General features: G+C 48.2%; 1 protein-coding gene across 2 annotated transcripts; it reads left to right on the plus strand.

Annotated features, from left to right (window-relative positions):
* Positions 1-4,065: 4,065 nt before the first annotated feature.
* On the plus strand, positions 4,066-20,136 carry THBS3 (thrombospondin 3). 2 transcript variants are annotated; one of them, XM_053475507.1, is made up of 23 exons: positions 4,066-4,262; positions 7,456-7,662; positions 8,001-8,257; positions 9,795-9,897; positions 10,180-10,206; positions 10,759-10,841; positions 11,229-11,280; positions 11,416-11,564; positions 13,939-14,079; positions 14,312-14,389; positions 14,505-14,657; positions 14,874-14,984; positions 15,117-15,224; positions 15,644-15,803; positions 15,938-16,056; positions 16,177-16,229; positions 16,472-16,665; positions 16,781-16,959; positions 17,306-17,354; positions 17,531-17,727; positions 18,008-18,180; positions 19,062-19,201; positions 19,521-20,136. In XM_053475507.1, the coding sequence occupies exons 1-23, from the start codon at positions 4,181-4,183 to the stop codon at positions 19,577-19,579; spliced, it is 2,874 nt and encodes a 957-aa protein (XP_053331482.1). In that variant the 5' UTR covers positions 4,066-4,180; the 3' UTR covers positions 19,580-20,136. The 2 variants fall into 2 exon arrangements, with proteins under 2 accessions (XP_053331482.1, XP_053331484.1); XM_053475509.1 differs by lacking the exon at positions 10,180-10,206.
* The last annotated feature ends 818 nt before the right edge of the window (positions 20,137-20,954 follow it).

The following is a 20,954-nucleotide window of genomic DNA, read 5'->3' on the forward strand; positions in this document are numbered from 1 at the left end:
GAACAATGATAATAATTATAACACTAATAATAATAATATGCAAATTTATCAAAACAATAATAATATTAATACACAATAATAATATGCAAATGGACCAGAACAATGGTAATATTAATAATATGCAAATGGATCAAATCAATAGAAGTAATATTAATAAATAATAAGCAAATGGGTCAGAACAATAGTAATAATAATGTGTATGTTTGTAAGCAGGAATGTGGATGGATGGCTTGGGGGCAAACATGGCACAGGCAGAGTTTGTGGGTTAGGATGGCACTGATAAGCTGCTTGGGGGAAGTGGCGGCACTCACAAGCTGTTTGGGGAGCACCAATGGCACTGTGGGACATGTTGCTTGATGAAGTTGGGGCCCTGTGGTTACTACTTACACCCTGATGTATATATTACTATTGCAGCGTGTAATAATGTACATATTGTAATTATGAGCTGAATGTTGCTCTGCTAATCACGTTCCAATTACACAATGTCCCGTTACTAGTATTTGATAATGTGAGGTAATCCAGAGCCGCGTACTGCTGCTATTAGCAGTGTATAGTATTTTTAGTGGTGTATTCCTTTCACGTTGTAGTATACGTAGCGGTGTATTCCTCTCACATTATATTATCCGTAGCGATGTATATCTTTCACGTTATAGTATCTGTAGTGGCGTATTTCTTTCACGTTATAGTATGTGTAGCGGCGTATGCCCTTCACATTATTGTATCTGTAGCGGCGTATGCCCTTCACATTATAGTATCTGTAGCGGTGTATGCCCTTCACATTATTGTATCTGTAGCGGCGTATGCCCTTCACATTATAGTATCTGTAGCGGCGTATGCCCTTCACATTATAGTATCTGTAGCGGCGTATGCCCTTCACATTATAGTATCCGTAGCAGCGTATTCCTTTCACGTTCTAGTATCTGTAGCGGCGTATGCCCTTCACATTATAGTATACGTAGCGGCGTATTCCTTTCACATTATAGTATCCGTAGCAGCGTATTCCTTTCACGTTATAGTATCTGTAGCGGCGTATGCCCTTCACATTATAGTATCTGTAGCAGCGTATTCCTTTCACGTTATAGTATCTGTAGCGGCGTATGCCCTTCACATTATAGTATCTGTAGCGGCGTATGCCCTTCACATTATAGTATACGTAGCGGCGTATTCCTTTCACATTATAGTATCCGTAGCAGCGTATTCCTTTCACGTTATAGTATCTGTAGCGGCGTATGCCCTTCACATTATAGTATCCGTAGCAGCGTATTCCTTTCACGTTATAGTATCTGTAGCGGCGTATGCCCTTCACATTATAGTATCTGTAGCAGCGTATTCCTTTCACGTTATAGTATCTGTAGCGGCGTATGCCCTTCACATTATAGTATCTGTAGCGGCGTATGCCCTTCACATTATAGTATACGTAGCGGCGTATTCCTTTCACATTATAGTATCCGTAGCAGCGTATTCCTTTCACGTTATAGTATCTGTAGCGGCGTATGCCCTTCACATTATAGTATCTGTAGCAGCGTATTCCTTTCACGTTATAGTATCTGTAGCGGCGTATGCCCTTCACATTATAGTATCTGTAGCGGCGTATGCCCTTCACATTATAGTATACGTAGCGGCGTATTCCTTTCACATTATAGTATCCGTAGCAGCGTATTCCTTTCACGTTATAGTATCTGTAGCGGCGTATGCCCTTCACATTATAGTATCTGTAGCGGCGTATGCCCTTCACATTATAGTATACGTAGCGGCGTATTCCTTTCACATTATAGTATCCGTAGCAGCGTATTCCTTTCACGTTATAGTATCTGTAGCGGCGTATGCCCTTCACATTATAGTATCTGTAGCAGCGTATTCCTTTCACGTTATAGTATCTGTAGCGGCGTATGCCCTTCACATTATAGTATCTGTAGCGGCGTATGCCCTTCACATTATAGTATACGTAGCGGCGTATTCCTTTCACATTATAGTATCCGTAGCAGCGTATTCCTTTCACGTTATAGTATCTGTAGCGGCGTATGCCCTTCACATTATAGTATCCGTAGCAGCGTATTCCTTTCACGTTATAGTATCTGTAGCGGCGTATGCCCTTCACATTATAGTATCTGTAGCAGCGTATTCCTTTCACGTTATAGTATCTGTAGCGGCGTATGCCCTTCACATTATAGTATCTGTAGCGGCGTATGCCCTTCACATTATAGTATACGTAGCGGCGTATTCCTTTCACATTATAGTATCCGTAGCAGCATATTCCTTTCACGTTATAGTATCCGTAGAGTGTAACGTTGTAGTATTTCGGGGAGAGAGCTCTTTATTAGTTCTGATTATCTTTAAAGGTAATTAAGGGGGCCGTGACATGTTTGTTTGGAAGTGTTGTGTTCGCACTCGTTACTCCGTGATCTCACCTGGAAGGTATGCAAACCTTTCAGGAAGAGAAGGAGTTTCCCTGAACGGAAAGCTTCTGCCTGCGCGCCTCCTTTCTGCGAAGTTCCTGCACATCTGCAGAGACACAGAGCCGTATCACACGTCCCCCGGTGGGTAATGCTGTTTGGCAGTCACCCCATTGTGTGGCTCTGTTTGCAGAGTGGCCCATGCGCTGCGCAGAGAATCCTGGCCCTGATCTCCGGGAATGTTTAATGCTCCACGTTACCATAGAAATCAAACATTGGTTTGGGAGAAGTCCAGATTTTTGTGGATTTGCTGCCTGGCTCCTGCACGTTATTATCCTCTGGAATGAGGGTTTCCGTTGGAAAGATTTGGAGAACTTGTCTAGTTCTGTGACTCTATATTGTCCCACGCCGACTTAGCGCGTCCCAGAGAGAACATACTGGATCCAATCATATTAACAAGCTCTGTGAAGCTACAAATGGTTGTTATTCTCTATAAAAGGACACCGGGGGCTTTTTGCATCTTGGGACTTACCTACTAAATCAGGGATAGGCAGTTCATTGCATTGATTCAAACTGCCACAGAACCATTGCTCTCGGGGGGGTACTCGGACCAGGTCCACAAGCCTGGAGGCCACCGCTTGGAATCTATTCGGCAACTCACACATAGCACAGGGTTACCCCAGCAAAAGCCCCGGGGCAAAAGGCCTTTCTTTTTTGCTGTCTGGCCCAGCACCTCAGACTGTCGTAGTGCTTATGATCTCCTGTATCACCGATTCACTCTTCTACTCCTACGAGTCTTTGAAGTGACCCGACTTACGGCTGTTAACGGTGGGGCCGGTGGCCAAGAAGCACATGCAGCCTGGATAGCACCCATGGTGGGGGAATACAAGGGTGTAGCAGGAATGTACATTTCCCCAGGGAGCAGGGAACATCCCCCACACAATCCAAGATTTATTGAAAGTGATTGAAAGCCACGTCTGACCTCTATGAACTCAGCGCTATTATCATTCCGCTGCTCCTTTCCTTTCGTGAAATTCTTTTTTTCAGCAATGAAAGGGAAATCATTTACCTGAGGGCAGAGCTCTCGTTTCGTTTGACACGCCATACATCACAGGTCAACACTTCCATGATCCCATCCCTGCTTATCCGTATACAATATTAATAATACTGATCATCAGCTGGGATGGGCATCCGGTCGTCTCTGCTCCGTGCCACGGGTGCCTTGTTCTTGCGCGATCAGATGCCAGAAGGGACATTAGACGCTACCTCTGCTGCTGTGCATTATTTTACTGGCTTGGGACATATACCCCAAATGTCACCACCTTTCCACTGGTCCTCTTACTGTTACCATACAAACTTCATATGGTTCAAGGTGCTACAATAAACCGACCCTCCGAAGATCTACATCACAAAACTAGGTGGGGGAGCAGCTCATCAATGCAGGTGTCGCCGGGCACGGGTCCCTAACCACCTCCAGCAGTTATGTGGTTAAAGGGCCATTCCTACACCCCCAAAACATGTAAACGCAGATTATGCGCAGAGTCTGTGTCCCCTGCCGGCTGCGAGCCTGGGGGTTCTGTGTGTTCGCTCCGTCTGGCTGCAGGAGGGGAGGGTGGGAGGAGAGTAATCCAGGGTTAGGCAGCCACAGACTTTACTCATTCAGACACCGAGCTGAGCAGAAAGGACTGTGTGAGGGATGCCTCTGGGTGACTGACACCTCAGCGCTCTTCATTCACAGCTCCCCCCTACCCCAGCACAACTGCCCCGGGACCACGTCTCGCTCCAGGATGGAGAGCTCCATGAGATTAATCCTACTGCTTTATCTGTGCTTCCCGTTCATTGGGTGTTCGGCCAGACAAGAACCGCAAGGTAGGTTTCTGCCCTGCTCCATGTGCCCTCCTTACAGTCATCCGTCTGCCCCCAGGTCTCATTAGTCTGCCCTCTGTGAGCACCTATGAACTATTATTTGTTGTTTTATATAGTGCCATTATATTCCGTAGCGCTGTACGATGGGAATTTCTGAATGTGTGGCAGAGCTGCCGGACAGATGACAGATGCACGCAGTACACAGCAGTCAAACATAGACGGGGGCGAGGTTTGGAAAACCCAAAAACACACTTATAGTTACAGATGCTAGATTGTTGTCATATTCCTGGGTGAGATTGGCTTCTTCCAGAAAATACATCCAGCTGATTCTGGGGCTAAACCTAAACCTAAAGAGTCCAGAGCCACCGAGCAGTGCCGCACGGACCAAGGGAATGAGTTGTCCCCCCAAACCTCTGCTCTCTGTCCTGCTCCCACTTGTCTTCTTGGCTCCACCAATTTCTGAGTGAGTGGCTCTTATTGGTTGTAATAACTGGACACCCCTCTCCGCCTTCAGCCCATAATCTTGGCGCGCATCTATTTTGGCTGAGTTAGCTGTCAATCAGAATGGTAAAAAGATGAGAGTTGGTACCGTGTTAGCCGTAAATTACAGGAGACAAGTGGAGTTTGAATGATACCTTTATTGGCTAACGGAGTAAATATAGATTGCAAGCTTTCAAGACCTCTCAGGTCCCTTCATCAGACATGTTATACAAAAATGTGAAAAGCCTCAAGTAGCATTTGGTGCACCTGATGCCCATATGGGTCAGTTCAGAAGACCGAGATCTCCCGTGAAATGGACTTTTGCCCAGCGAGCCTCCCAACCAAAGTCTGTGTGCGCATATCACAGTGTCCTAAAGAGATGGATAGACAACCGGGGTGCTGGCCTGGGTCAGGTCTAGGGCAGTGACCCCATTAGGTACATGATGGATGATATCCAATAGTGGGCCGCACGCTGAGTTCTAGGCTAGCAGCACCTACAGTATATCACACGGTGCACGAATTGCCTCGGCTATACCATTATTAAATAGTGTGCACAAGTACTTCACACGCACTCGGGTTAATTACATTAGTGTCAGCCGTCGGATTGTGTTGTTGGCGCTTTGAATATTTTGTATGTTGTTCCATTCTACGAAACACTCAGGAAGTTGTCTGAAGGCCAGATCATTATCTCAAGTATTGTCTCGAGAGCCACTCACCGCATCTGTTTACTGTACTCCTGACAACCCGTGGATGGTGTGGCTTTGATTAGGTTTGTGGAACATGTGAGGTTTCACAACGTTGAAACAAACTCTTTGAGGAGATGAAGGGCTGTCACTGGACTGGGAAGAAAATCTTGGCCCAGAGTCTTCTTGGAACCTGCTCTCATCACAAGGACTAGAAGATCAGGCGACGTTGTGATACTGGGCTGCTGTGTGACTAGAAACCTCTAGGCGTTGGGCACGTTGTGGCAAATTGTCCTTAGCCGATCTTGATATTTATGGCATCGTGCACTGACCAAGCATCCCAGGGGACTGCCTGATACCTTTTTAATAAACCGTTAAAGATTACGTGCTGGAGAGGATGGCAATTAAGTCAGAGGAGATCTCACTTATTATTAATATTATTATTATCTTTTATTTATATAGCGCCAACAGCGCTTAATGCAATACATAAATTCAAGGGGTCTGACCAGACGTGAATTGACAGACTGAGACAAACCGATTCATTAGGTGGAGAGAGCCCTGCTCGCAAGCTTACAATCTTACTGGTTACAGGACATTCCGCTGATCACGGCTGCCACAACAAAACATGGCTCTCTTTTAAAGAGGAGGACTCTATAAACGTGGAATGCAGGTAGAGTCCCGTTCATGCAGCAGATCATGAGCCGGATGGTTGCGACGGGGTATAAGATCATTATCGACGGCAATTCAAGATGACATGTAGAGCGGAACATGGGGCAGTTGATCTACCGCTGCTGGACTTCCCATTCTATCACCTTCATGGAATGACGTTACAAGGTGTAACAGCAGCCAACCTGTAACATTCACATGCGTGTACATTGTTCAGTTTTATACATTGTGTGAAGCGCTACCAGCTGTGCCCGGCCCATCTGTGTTTAGTATTTACAGGCTTTAGGTTGCGCGGAGGAGGATGGAGTAGTTCTTTGGGGGTGAAAGTATGCACCATGTCCCAGACGTGGGCTGACACCCGTGTGCTAGTGTCACAACCAGAGGGCAAAGGCAGAGCGTGTATGTTACGCGCGGGGCGTCGGGGGCAGAAGATAGAAGCCTGGTGCTGTGGAGTACTGTGTGCTTGGGGTGTGGGGGGCCAGAGAGCACTAAAGGAATTCGGTGTTACAATTACAGCCCCAGAAGAGAGAATGTGTCACCTCCTTGCCAGCTGCCAGTGCATCCCAACTGTCTAGACTCCCTGTTCAACTTGCTCCGGGGGTTAAGCAAAGACAGCCTTAAACTGGGCTAACCTCCCCAGGAAGGAATACCAGGACCTCAAGGGGCCACGAGGAGAGAACAGTGCTGCGCTTTGCAGTTTTGGCAGAATGCGTGCGCAGTAACCCTATAAGTCTGAGTCAAGCTGCATTAACTGCTTCCATGCTGTTGACTTGCGATGTGTGCAAACAACTCGATCCAACAAAGCAGACGTGCAGCGTGTCTCCATTCTGCCCTAATACCCCGCACATTTGAAATACACACTAGAGGTATACAAAACGACGTCATATCAAAATAATGTTAACGGCGTGAAAGATTTACCCATTTAAAGCAGCAGGCCTTCCTTGCATGCACATTAACCCTTCCTCCCTTACATTAACCCTTACAGTCACATACACCAAGTATCCAGAGCCCATTGAAAAGAAACACACCAGGGAAGGAAAGAAGGATTTGAGTCCAAAATTGGGCACCATTCCCCATCACACAGGGGAAAAACACTGCGTACACTAACACACGGCCTGCCTGTTTGTCAAAGTTTGACGTTGATGGCTGAAACTGCAAAATACATTAGTAATTCTGCGGGTAAAGGGCCAGCAGCGCCCCCTGAAGGTGGAAAGGGCCATTACAAGGTAGTGGTGGACACCAGACGCTCAGAATGAAGCACTCTGGTGTTTAAACATCTTTAGCACATGAGGAATCTGTAAGAATATGTAGAGTGTATTAGCTCTCTAGGACAGGGACGAAGTAAAGCCTTTTTCTTGTATTTTCAGTAATAGACCTCCTGACGGTCAGCGAGTCCAGGCACATGGCCAGCGTGGTGGAGAAAATACGGTCTGAGTTATTAACAGTGAACGATATTTACTTCTTGTCGACCTTTCGGCTGCCGGCTAAAGCTGGAGGAGTCCTGTTTGGTTTCTACTCAAAGAAGGACAACACTAAGTGGTTAGAGGCTTCAGTGGTGGGAAAGATTAATAAAGGTAAGAGAATTACGGGTAAGAGGGATAGAAGCTTCACATTGCTTCTGTGTGCCTTAAGGGGTACTGGAACGCATAGATTTAAAACATAGAAAGTGGCGGCAGATAAGAAACCTTCAGCTGTCCAGTCTGCCCAACATCTGAATACTTTCTAGAGTCTCTGGTCTTATATCTAGGTTAAAAAATGATACTACAGGGCACTGAGAATGCCTTGAATACGTCTTTATATCTGGAGATTTGTAGAAATGCCCAGTGGCTAGAAGTCCATCAGTATCTACAGTAATTTTGTAGAGAAACTCTTTGAATGACGATATATATTAACCGACTCTACCTCCACCCAGTCCTAGTTCGTTACATGCGCCAAGATTCCAAAGTGCACTCAGTGAGCCTACAAAACGCCAACCTTTCTGATGGAAACACTCACACGATGATCCTGCGCATCAGTGGTCTTCGTGGGGACACACTCACATTGGAGCTATATGTGGACTGTAAGCAGGTGGACACCAGCCTGGGTCTGCCTGAAATGATGATCATCCCACAGTTTGAAGTGGAATCTGGAGAGATCCGTTCCGGACACAAAGCATATCTGAGGATGCAGGTACAAAGATATAGCTGTAAAGGAGAGGACACTATGCCTTCTGAGGATGCAGGTTCAGAGTGAGGTGTGAATGAGAGGACACTATGCCTTCTGAGGATGCAGGTTGAGTGAGGTGTGAATGAGAGGACACTATCTCTGAGGATGCAGGTTCAGAGTGAGGTGTGAATGAGAGGACACTATGTCTGAGGATGCAGGTTCAGAGTGAGGTGTGAATGAGAGGACACTATCTCTGAGGATGCAGGTTCAGAGTAAGGTGTGAATGAGAGGACACTATCTCTGAGGATGCAGGTTCAGAGTGAGGTGTGAATGAGAGGACACTATCTCTGAGGATGTAGGTTCAGAGTGAGGTGTGAATGAGAGGACACTATCTCTGAGGATGCAGGTTCAGAGTGAGGTGTGAATGGGAGGACACTATCTCTGAGGATGCAGGTTGAGAGTGAGGTGTGAATGAGAGGACACTATCTCTGAGGATGCAGGTTGAGAGTGAGGTGTGAATGAGAGGACACTATCTCTGAGGATGCAGGTTCAGAGTGAGGTGTGAATGAGAGGACACTATCTCTGAGGATGCAGGTTCAGAGTGAGGTGTGAATGAGAGGACACTATCTCTGAGGATGCAGGTTGAGAGTGAGGTGTGAATGAGAGGACACTATCTCTGAGGATGCAGGTTCAGAGTGAGGTGTGAATGAGAGGACACTATCTCTGAGGATGCAGGTTCAGAGTGAGGTGTGAATGAGAGGACACTATCTCTGAGGATGCAGGTTCAGAGTGAGGTGTGAATGAGAGGACACTATCTCTGAGGATGCAGGTTCAGAGTGAGGTGTGAATGAGAGGACACTATCTCTGAGGATGCAGGTTCAGAGTGAGGTGTGAATGAGAGGACACTATCTCTGAGGATGCAGGTTCAGAGTGAGGTGTGAATGAGAGGACACTATCTCTGAGGATGCAGGTTGAGAGTGAGGTGTGAATGAGAGGACACTATCTCTGAGGATGCAGGTTCAGAGTGAGGTGTGAATGAGAGGACACTATCTCTGAGGATGCAGGTTCAGAGTGAGGTGTGAATGAGAGGACACTATGCCTTCTGAGGATGCAGGTTCAGAGTGAGGTGTGAATGAGAGGACACTATCTCTGAGGATGCAGGTTCAGAGTGAGGTGTGAATGAGAGGACACTATCTCTGAGGATGCAGACAGGACAGTGTGAATTGTGGACACACAGCTGAATATGGTAGGGAAGCGAGAGCTGGGGATCGAGGAGGTGGCTTAGGGTTCCCTGAGGACAAATCTTTTTCAGATGCAATTCAGATGCATGTGATTTTCTAATATGAATGCAAGGCAGGGATGGAGTAAAAGAGGAGGAACTAAATACCTGTGACATACAAAATGAGTCAAACGTAAGAGGGACTTTCTGTAATTTAACAAAGCGTATGGGACTTGATTACATGTGGGCCAGTCAGCTCCTGCATGGAACCAATAAATATATTTCTGTGGCATCAATATGGCTCTAAACATCTAAACAGCTTTCTTTATTTCCTCGGACTAGGGATCAGTAGAGTCCATGAAGTTGGTTCTTGGTGGTTCCATGAGTCGAGTAGGAGCCTTGAGCGAGTGCCCTTTCCAGGAGGATGAGTCTATTCACAACACAGGTATATAGAGCGGGATCAGCGCATGGACGCAGGACGGGCTGACTGCATGCACAGTATGTGGACATACAGAGGTTTCACCGTATGCACCAAGGAGGGACTTTGGGGATCAGTGTATGAGGCCAACATATCAGAAACACAAGTCCGAAATATCCGCCATGGCCACATTTGGGACTGAATGAAATGAAGAAAGACATTAATTAAATTGGACGTCCATAAGTGGTTCCACTTTGATGTATTGTAACCTTGGAACATTCACATCTTCCTCTTTTCTCTTCTCTCTAGTGAACGGAGTCGTTAATTCAATTCTAGGTAAGTCTGAAGAACAGAAGCTAAACGGGATCGCGTCTTACAAGAAGCAGGACCGGCGTACGGTTCTCAGTATAATTGTAGGAAGAAGCATCCGTCACCACTCCAGCCTACCCTATTTCATCACACACCGACCTGCCGGTGATTGTGTAGTAATCGCTGTCACACGCAAATGATCTCAATACATGGTTTCTTGATATACATGAAAGGTTAATGTGACATTTTTGGGTGCACCTTTGTGTATATTTCTCTGTAAGCACCTGCCCGTTGTGCCAAATCATGACAGAGTCATCAGAGTCATGGGTTCCTACTCTTATTATGTGTATCAGACCATTGCTGCGCTTTGGTCATTCTCGCCATTCGAGGGTGAAATGTAATAACTGTTCTTACGAGTTTAGTATCTGATACTCTTACCCAGAGACAATACTCTACAATAGGAGGGCCGGAGGAGAGCTTGCTCTTTATACTCCATACACTGACCCAAGATTGCTCTAGAAAACAAAAGAAGATAAAGCTGAGACAAACGATTGAGCTGATTTTCTTTATGTTTGCCAGGTGAGCACACAAAGGCCCTTATAACTCAGATGACTCTCTTCAATAAGGTCTTGGCAGAGCTCAGAGAAGATATACGAGACCAGGTGAGAGATCGTCAGGAGCTGAGGGCTCCAACAACGATAGACATGGCAGAGGAGAGGACATCTTATACACGAGACATGAGCGTTTTTAACTCCGTAACACCACTTTGCATTATGAAGGACCAGCGCTACTAAGCTGGTCTTTGAAGAACTTCTGTGATGTCTGGCAAGACATATTTGCTCCTTAAACTATAAATTACAGAGGGCCGGATGAGTTGCAGCAGCTCCTGTGTTGGTCCCCATAATGCGCATGAAACTTACCTGTGGTCTGTAAATTCGGAAAGCGAGGTGGGGGCGTTAGAAATTGTTCATTGGATTACTGATACGAAGATATTATTATGTTAACCATTAATATGTTAACCATTTCACGGTGACTTGTTTTGGGGACAGGTGAAGGAGATGTCTCTGATCAGAAATACCATCATGGAGTGTCAGGTTTGCGGTAAGACCTACTCTTTGCTGACTTTCTTGGTACTTGGAGCCCGAAGTTGTAAATTACCCTTGGGCACGGCGTCTGTCCGCCCTGGAAACCCACATTTTCTTAATACATGATGGGATATCGTCTTGTTGTTCCCAGGTTTCCATGAGCACCGATCTCGATGTAACCCCAATCCCTGCTTCCAGGGGGTAGACTGCATGGAAACATATGAGTATCCTGGATATCGGTGTGGGCCCTGTCCACCTGGGTCCCACGGGAATGGCACCCACTGTGCCGACATTAACGAGGTGCGTTGTATACATTATATGCCTCACTGGATAGGGGAACATTTGCAGTGGTGATAAAATATTACAAACAATGATAACAGCGGTGACATGACGATGGCAAAAACGGGTAACCGTTCAGCGAGCCAAGTGGGTTAGGGGGGATATAGGAGCATGACACACAATACCACAATAGGTGGGTTTGGGGACGCAATAGGTGGGTTTGGGGACACAATAGGTGGGTTTGGGGACACAATAGGTGGGTTTGGGCCCATCAGTTGGGTACACCAGTTTGTGGTATCAGTGCAGGACATGGATATGATAGTCTGGGCTAACTATACAGAACGTGGGCTAGAATAGGGATCCCCAACCACCGGGCCGTGGACCGGTACCGCTCCGTGCCCTGTAAGCACGGCAGTTGCAGGCACCGGGCGGGTGTTTATCTTTTTTTTTCCATTTAGCCCTGCTACGGGCAAACAGCAGTGTAAGGATCCAGATCTCGCGCAGCACTGCGGGGGACCTGGATCCTCCTCTCCGGCAGCCATGGACGTCTGTGCGCGCAGACAACTTCCGCTAAAGCTGGCGTGATGAGCAGCAGCAGAGGTTGTGTACGCACATCGCACAGACGTACATCTGTTGCCCCAACTAGGCACCACGGAGTCTGGGGGTGCATTGGTAAGTCGGGGGGGTCAGAGTGGCATATCTAGGGGGGCATAAAGCATATCAGGAGGCAGAGGCATATCTAGGCGGGCAGAGTGGCATATCTAGGGGCAGAGTGGCATACCTAGGGGGCAGAGTGTCATTTCTGGGGGGGCATAAAGCATATCAGGAGGCGTAGTGGCATATCAGGAGGCAGAGTGTCATATCAGGAGGCAGAGTGTCATATCAGGAGGCAGAGTGTCATATCAGGAGGCAGAGTGTCATATCAGGGGAGCAGAGTGTCATATCAGGGGAGCAGAGTGTCATATCAGGGGAGCAGAGTGTCATATCAGGAGGCAGAGTGTCATATCAAGGGAGCAGAGTGACATATCTGGGAGGCAGAGTGTCATATCTGGGGGGGCATAAAGTGTATCAGGAGGAAGAGTGTCATATCTGGGGGGGCATAAAGCATATCAGGAGGAAGAGTGGCATATCAGGGAAGCATAATGTCATATCTGGGGGCAAAGTGGCGCATCGGGGGGGTAATTAAAAGTATGCACTGGTGCTTTTTAGATTATTGATTGAGATTTTTTTTATGTGACAGACGCAATTGATAAAACATCAAAAGAGGCATCATTTTTTGAAAAGAAGGTGAAAATGGCATATACCAATTTGAGTCAAATTGTTTCTTGATGTACATGCAGTTTTCACCTTGTTTCCAAGAAGTAGATTTAAAAAAAAAGGTGTCTCTTTTTATTTTTTTAATGTGCGTGAGACTGCCTGAGTCTGTGTGTGTATGTGAGAGACTGACTGAGTCTCTGTGTGTGAGAGACTGCCTGAGTCTCTGTGTTTGAGAGACTGCCTGGGTCCGTGTGTGTGTGAGACTGCCTGAGTCTCTGTGTGTGTGAGACTGCCTGGGTCTGTGTGTGTATGTGAGAGACTGCCTGAGTCTGTGTGTGTATGTGAGAGACTGCCTGAGTCTGTGTGTGTGAGAGACTGTCTGAGTCTGTGTGTGTATGTGAGAGACTGCCTGAGTCTCTGTGTGTGTGAGACTGCCTGAGTCTCTGTGTGTGTGAGACTGCCTGGGTCTGTGTGTGTATGTGAGAGACTGCCTGAGTCTGTGTGTGTGAGAGACTGTCTGAGTCTGTGTGTGTATGTGAGAGACTGCCTGAGTCTGTGTGTGTGAGAGACTGCCTGGGTCTGTGTGTGTGAGAGACTGCCTGAGTCTCTGTGTGTGAGAGACTGCCTGGGTCTGTGTGTGTGAGAGACTGCCTGAGTCTCTGTGTGTGAGAGACTGCCTGAGTCTCTGTGTGTGTGAGACTCCCTGAGTCTCTGTGTGTGTGAGACTGCCCGAGTCTCTGTGTGTGTGTGACACTGTCTGAGTCTGTGTGTGAGAGAGACTGTGAGAGACTGTCTGAGTCTCTGTGTGTGTAAGGTTTTTATTTTTTGGTAAGAAAGCCCATAAGTGGTTACTAAAAATTTCAATCAAACTATTGGACGGAGCGCTAATTTTTTCTGCCCGGGGCGGCACCACTTCGGGCTTGTTGTAAAACTTAGGTTTTACAACATCGCATCCCGGTCCGTGGAAAAATTGCTTCCCACAAAACTGGTCCCTGGTGCCAAAAGGGTTGGGGAGGGCTGGGCTAGAACACCTGGAGCGCTGGATGAGTGTTACATGTATGTGGGAAGAGGACGACACAGGAGCGGAATTCTGTTGCATCCCGTGTACCTCTCACACCTGATTCTCTCTCGTTTTCAGTGCTCCCACGCAAACCCCTGTTTTGCTGGCTCCAAATGCATCAATACGTCTCCTGGGTTCCGCTGCGAGGCCTGCCCCCGTGGGTACAAGGGTAACACTGTATCTGGGGTGGGAGTGGACTATGCCAAAGCCAGTAAGCAGGTGAGCCCAGTTCTGGGGTCGTTTGGGGTAATAAGGGTCTTGCCTTCTACTGAGCGACACCACTGGGAGAGAGGCCGTGTGAAATTCTGCCAGGGGCGCAGTGACTGCTCAGAAAGGGGGCCTCGCGCTATTACCGGCACAGAGCTCTCTAACTGATACGTTTATACCATTAACATGTATGCAGTTACAGGGGAATCAGTATACGGGTAACATGCTTCCGTGTCTTGTCCAGGTGTGCTCAGACATCGATGAGTGCAACGACGGGAACAACGGGGGCTGTGCTGCCAACTCCATCTGCACCAACACCGTGGTGAGTGTCCGCCGCGCTCCCTCGGCGGAGCTTACACTATAGCACTGCCTTCCGTAATATCGTAGCGGTGCTCGTGCCGGTTCACGCGTTGATTTGCCCTCTTATCCTGGTTTAGGGCTCCTATAGATGTGGCCCCTGTAAGCCTGGTTTCGTGGGGAATCAGACAGCGGGCTGTGCACCAAAGAGATCTTGCGCCAGTCCGGCGTTCAATCCGTGCCATGTGAATGCCCACTGTGTGTTTGAGAGGAGCGGGGATGTCACGTGCGCAGTAAGTCGTGTATTTTCTTGCTGAATAATGTGGCACTTGATGTATATGTGAAATAACAAACTAGCCTCGGAGGTCCCTCTAGTGAACACCACTATCAGTGGATCTGAGTGCTGCACGGACGAGGAATCTCCCTGTCCACCGGCTCCTCTCAGACTTTGTGATAAGAGAGCGTCATGAGACAGCTGCAGGCCTCTCACGCTGTGTTTCTTTGTGCAGTGTAACGTTGGCTGGGCAGGTAACGGATACACATGTGGGCGAGACACGGATATTGACGGTTACCCGGATGAACCCATGCCGTGCATTGATAATAATAAGCACTGTCGGCAGGTAGGTGCGGGATGGGGCTTCTGAGTCTGGAGGGATTGGGCAGATTGTGGGACACAGAATGTTTGCTGCTTACAGGTTGTAGGCTGTCTGTGTTTCGCTGCAATATGTCTCGGCTGTCTCTCTGCGTTACAGGATAACTGCCGGCTTACCCCGAACTCTGGCCAGGAGGACGCCGATAACGATGGGATTGGGGACCAGTGCGACGAGGATGCCGATGGCGACGGAATCAAGAATGTCGAGGTTAGGCAGAGTTCGTTTGTGTGTTACACACGGGGGATGTGTGCGCTTAACTTTACTCCAAGGAAACAGCCCAGGCCTTCCTACCATTACGTTCCAGTGGCCAGTGTGGCATATTCATGGGGCACTGCCGTATTTCCCAATACACCCAGGAGCACTCTCACGTCCCATTCAAATCCTACATACGATATCCCTGCTATTCCTGCGCCTCGTGGTGCGCACCAATACATGTATGAGTTCACACATGTATCCTACTGACCAAGCACATGCAGCACATAAACCAAAGTCCCATACCCTGTAAATCTGCTGGCAGGCCCCGCAGGCCCAGGACACTGTATGCATGAATTTCATTAAGAACTGTCCCATTCAGTATTGTGCAATTGCCCTGCTCCGTCGTCACTCCTGTTTGATTGTCTCTGCAGGATAACTGTAGACTTGTGCCAAACAAGGATCAGCAGAACTCCGACACGGACTCCTACGGGGACGCGTGCGACAACTGCCCTAATGTCCCAAACAACGACCAGAAGGACACAGACGCCAACGGGGAGGGAGATGCGTGTGACAACGACATAGACGGTGATGGTGAGAGAATCCGTTGGCGGTAGAGATACATGTGCTGGGGTACTGTACACATGGGGGAGTGTTATACTGCATGTGCATACATGCATGTGTGTGTCGCATAACATGCATGTGGATTATGTACACATTTTTGTTAGGTATCCCAAACATGTTGGATAATTGCCCTAAAGTGCCCAATCCCCTGCAGACCGACCGGGACATGGATGGGGTGGGGGATGCCTGTGACAGCTGCCCAGAGACCAGTAACCCAACACAGGTAAGTCTGGTGTCCCTGCGATTCACAGCCGCCTCACCCCCCAATACTAACCGGACGGCTGGGGCAGCAATGTGTTCGGCTTCCTGGTGCCAGCATGTAACATGGATATCTCTTCTCCAGACAGATGCCGACAGTGATTTGGTGGGTGACATGTGTGATACCAACCAGGACAGGTACGTTACTCACCGGAGGGGTGACATTGAGGCTCTTGTTGTGAAATCTGCTTGTGTATCAGCGTGTTAAGAAAACCACACATTACAATCCCAGTATCTAAACCTTGCCAGTCGTGTATCACCTGATCAGCGGAATGCGATGCTCATATTGTTTGGAAAGGGAAGTGCCTTTACCGGCCAGTTCCGACGCATGCGTGCGTTTAGAACTCAGTCCCTGACTGCTCCGTTAATTTATTCCTCAGGGATGGAGATGGTCATCAAGACACCAAGGACAACTGTCCCGACATCCCCAACAGCTCCCAGCTGGACTCCGACAACGACGGAACAGGCGATGAATGTGACCAGGATGACGACAATGACGGAATTCCTGACTACGACCCCCCAGGGCCTGACAACTGCCGCCTGATTCACAATCCCAATCAGAAGGACACTGACGGTGAGTGAGTGAGTGAGTGAGTGCGGTCAGACGTTTCTGGGGATAATAAAGGTCCCATCTTAACATGATTTTGTTTTCCCCGTATGACGCGCTGCTCGGTGTGTTCTCCTGACAGGTGACGGCACCGGTGACGTGTGTGAAGAAGACTTTGATAATGACTCGGTGATCGACCCTCTAGATGTGTGTCCCGAGAGTGCAGAAGTCACTCTAACAGACTTCAGGGCCTATCAGACAGTCGTACTCGATCCTGAGGGAGATGCTCAGATAGATCCCAACTGGGTTGTTCTAAACCAGGTACAATGAAGTCTGTGAGCATGCACCCTTACCACCATGTTGTAGGGGCCAATTAACTCAAGCCATAGACATAGCAGTCACACAGCTGATAAATATACGGCAGAGAGCTGGACTGCCTATTTAACCCGGAACAAGCACCTGCCTAAGCCATGGAGAAACCCATACCTGACTTTACTCCACGACTATGGAGGGAACTCTTGCCAGAGTTACGACTGAAGAAAGACCATGGTGGAAACGTGCAACTTCTTCTAACCCTGCAGTGTAAAATGAGCTTGGTCCTTCAGGGATTTAATGACTCCTTGGGGTATTTGTATTCAGTGTAAACATGCTGCTGTCTTGTCCCCAGGGGATGGAGATTGTGCAGACCATGAACAGCGACCCGGGCCTGGCAGTAGGTGGGTGATATTCTTCCTTCCCCAAAACGCGTCTACATTACCCCGTATCCTACCGTCTGGATGCTCAAACAAACTTGGCCTCCCTTATACCACACAACTCTTGTATTTGTAGCCCGTTCCTGCGCTCACGGCTCTCTCAATAACAAAAACCACGGAGCATCTCAATCTCCTTGCAGGTTACACGGCCTTTAACGGTGTGGACTTCGAGGGAACGTTCCACGTGAATACGGTGACAGACGATGACTACGCAGGCTTCATTTTCAGTTACCAGGACAGCTCAAGCTTCTACGTGGTTATGTGGAAGCAAACAGAGCAGATGTACTGGCAGGCTACCCCCTTCAAAGCCCTGGCTGAACCCAGCCTGCAGCTAAAGGTAAGGCGCTCCGATCGCTTGGACTATAACTACCACTAAAATGGCCTATTACGCAGCGTCTGCCCCTTCCCATACCACTGCCACCAAGCGCTGGAGATCCCACACGCCGACCTCCCGGCAGGGCTGGATAATTTTCATTAGCACCTAGGAATTCCAGAAAAAGTTAATCTATCGCCAGTCACTTCATTACATTGCATGTATTTATATAGCGCCAGCAGGTGCCGTAGCGCTGTTACAATAGGGTACACTGAACTTTAACAATGACATTCCTGAAATTCAGGCAGTAAAGTCCAAGACAGGCCCCGGGGAGCAGCTGCGTAACGCTCTGTGGAACACGGGACATACCACCGACCAAGTGCGACTGCTCTGGAAGGACCCACGGAACGTGGGCTGGAAGGACAAAACCTCATACCGATGGCAGCTCATGCACCGGCCACAGGTGGGCTACATAAGGTACGTCGCAGTCCGAGCACTGAGCAGGTGGGGGCGCCGCATGGAGATTTCCTGTAGGTTATTCAGGGCGCGCCTCCGTATAGATGCACAGAGATACTCAGGTTTATATATGTTTGTGTTATTTAGTAGGGGTTTTAAGATTCGTAGCACATTTATCAGTCTCGTTGTTCACCAGTGCAGTCGTGCAGGAGTTAATATCTCCCATTCACCTCCTAAATCCATGGGAGGTATGGCTGCCGGAGGGGAGAGGGCTTCCCAGCCCCAAATCCTCTTTGTGTTTGCTAAGTCGATGAGGTCAGCGGGTAGCTGGGCTGCCAGCATCTCTGTGGGGATTGCCCAGCAACGCCATCTCACTCAGGAATGCCGGGGCGGGAATGGAGCGCAAGATCCTTTCATATGGAAAGAAGCAGAACAATATGCCTGAGATGGAGCGTGGGGTACTGGGTCTGGGAACTGGATCCTGGTAGTGACCCCGTGCTGCGCTTCCCAATTCCTACCCCTCCCCAATGGGAGATTTCCATGCAAGCGGCGCCGTCGCTCCCCCGAGACGAGGAACAAACCTGTAAACCGAATAATAATTATATAATATTTGGGTGGCCTGTAATAATAATAACTTTATGAAGGGGAACGCCAGGAACCCGGAAGGATATGGCAAAGGACGAGAACTGTTAGAGGAAAAACCTATAGTCCAAAAGTATAGGGTCAGATGCTCAGATGTGAAAAAGTATTTTTCCACGGAGAGGGTCCCCCAGCACACAGCGAGGGTATTAAACATGCATGGGGTAGGCATATGGCTCCTGACGAGGCCAACGAGTGGTTAGGGATTGAGTCTTTACAGCAGGGGAGGTTTAATGCATGCGCTCACCCCATGCCTTGCACAGGGTAAAGCTGTATGAAGGAGTGGACCTGGTGGCTGATTCGGGCGTTGTTATTGACACCACCATGAGAGGAGGGCGACTGGGGGTCTTCTGCTTCTCCCAAGAAAACATCATCTGGTCCAACTTAAAGTACCGGTGTAATGGTGAGTGATTCACAGGCGCGGCGATGGCGAGTGTGCGCATGGGCGAGTGACCGCAGGCATACAGTGCTGCTGCGGTTTCTGATTTATGCCACGCGTAAGTGAGCCGGTATCAGTCCCTTTAAACCCAGACAATATTCTTAAACAAACTGAACGAGGCCAGGGCTGGCGGAATACAAGAATCTCTCTAATTCGGGGATCATTTGGATTATGATTTTGAGCAACACGTCATGGCAAAGGGCTCTGTGTGTACTCTGTGAACACTCTCGTTTCACTTTCTTGTTAAAACCTTCTCAGCGACATCATCTCTTGTCCTCGACAGACACGATTCCAGAAGACTTTGAGCCCTATCGACGGATACTCCTGGAAGGGAGGGAGTAGCCACTAGACTCAAGCCCGACCTTCTGGCATCAATACCCAGGAGGTTTCTATCTTCCCATTAATAAGCCAGACATTCCAGAATCTCCTGGAACATTGATGGACTTTGATGAGATTCTCACTCACAACAAAGAGGGACTCCAGCTATGGAGGCACCTGGAGATGGGACCTGTTACGTAATGGTGGGTATTAAGGAGGTTGCAAATGTCCCAGGAACCAGTTGGCGGATTCTTACAGTACCGCATTGCAAAACCAGCCAATAACCCTTGCTGGGAATCCTTACAGCACGTATTATATTATGCCTAAAACGTTAATTCTGTACCAACGGGAGTGGGTGGCTCCCTTAACCATGGCGGAAGTAAACTGTAACCACCTCCCGAAACACGCAAAATAATCCAACAAGCATTTCCATTTAAAAGAAGCCGGCGACTCTCCCGTACACAGTCCCGTTCTTGTCCCATTGTGAGCCAAATCATTATTTTTCAAATCAAAATTTCTCATTAACTTCACAATGTTTTTTCAGTGGGTGATATATAAAGTATGGTGTTTGTAGATCTGTGGATCTGGGTATTGTCATCAAATACTGGTGGCAGCGATTACCGAGCCACCAATATCAAGCAACCCTCAGGGCCAGCAGAAGCTGTCACAGGCCCAGGGCAAGAAACATGTGTAGGGAGCCAAAGAGAAGGGTATTAGTTAGCGGTTACAGATGTGTAAATGGGAAAGACTGGAGATGGATGGGGGGCTAGACTGCAGATGCTGTCCATGGGTTCTAGGATGGTCTTGCAGGTGGGAATGAGATTAGGGATGAGGTGGGCGCGTATGGCTCAGTATTGATGAAAGTACACCCGGTGATTGGAGGGGAGCCGGCGTGAGGTTGGAGAACATGCTGATGGCTGGTAATGTCCAATGCAACGCAGCCAGTTGGGCATTGCATGGGTTTGCCGTTTGGCTCAAATACTCAAAAGAAGGCTCTTCGTTGAGAGACTGTAAGGAGGGGTTGAGTGGTCCAGGGACGCAGGAGGCCGGGACGAGTGCAATATTGGAAAATGATAGGACAACAGTGCACAGCATCCCGATCCTTCTGTATCCCCAGAGATGAAGAAAGGGCTGCTCTTTACATCTCAGCAGATACTGGGCACCTTGCGGCAGGATTACGTCTCTGTTCCTATAAGTGGTACAAATTACTAAGAGATCCAAACAAAAAAAAATCTAGACATGTGTGGTAGAAAATACAATAATATTTTCAGCGGAACGACTACCGTCCATGCAGAAGGTGTAAGGGGGCACGACGGGGCTGCCACAGCCTTCTTACAATCTCATTTCTCTGATCTCGACAGGGCAAGGAAAATGTATACGGTATGTCTGACATATAATA

This window comes from Spea bombifrons, chromosome 9 (assembly GCF_027358695.1).
Source record: "Spea bombifrons isolate aSpeBom1 chromosome 9, aSpeBom1.2.pri, whole genome shotgun sequence".
NCBI lineage: Eukaryota > Metazoa > Chordata > Amphibia > Anura > Pelobatidae > Spea > Spea bombifrons.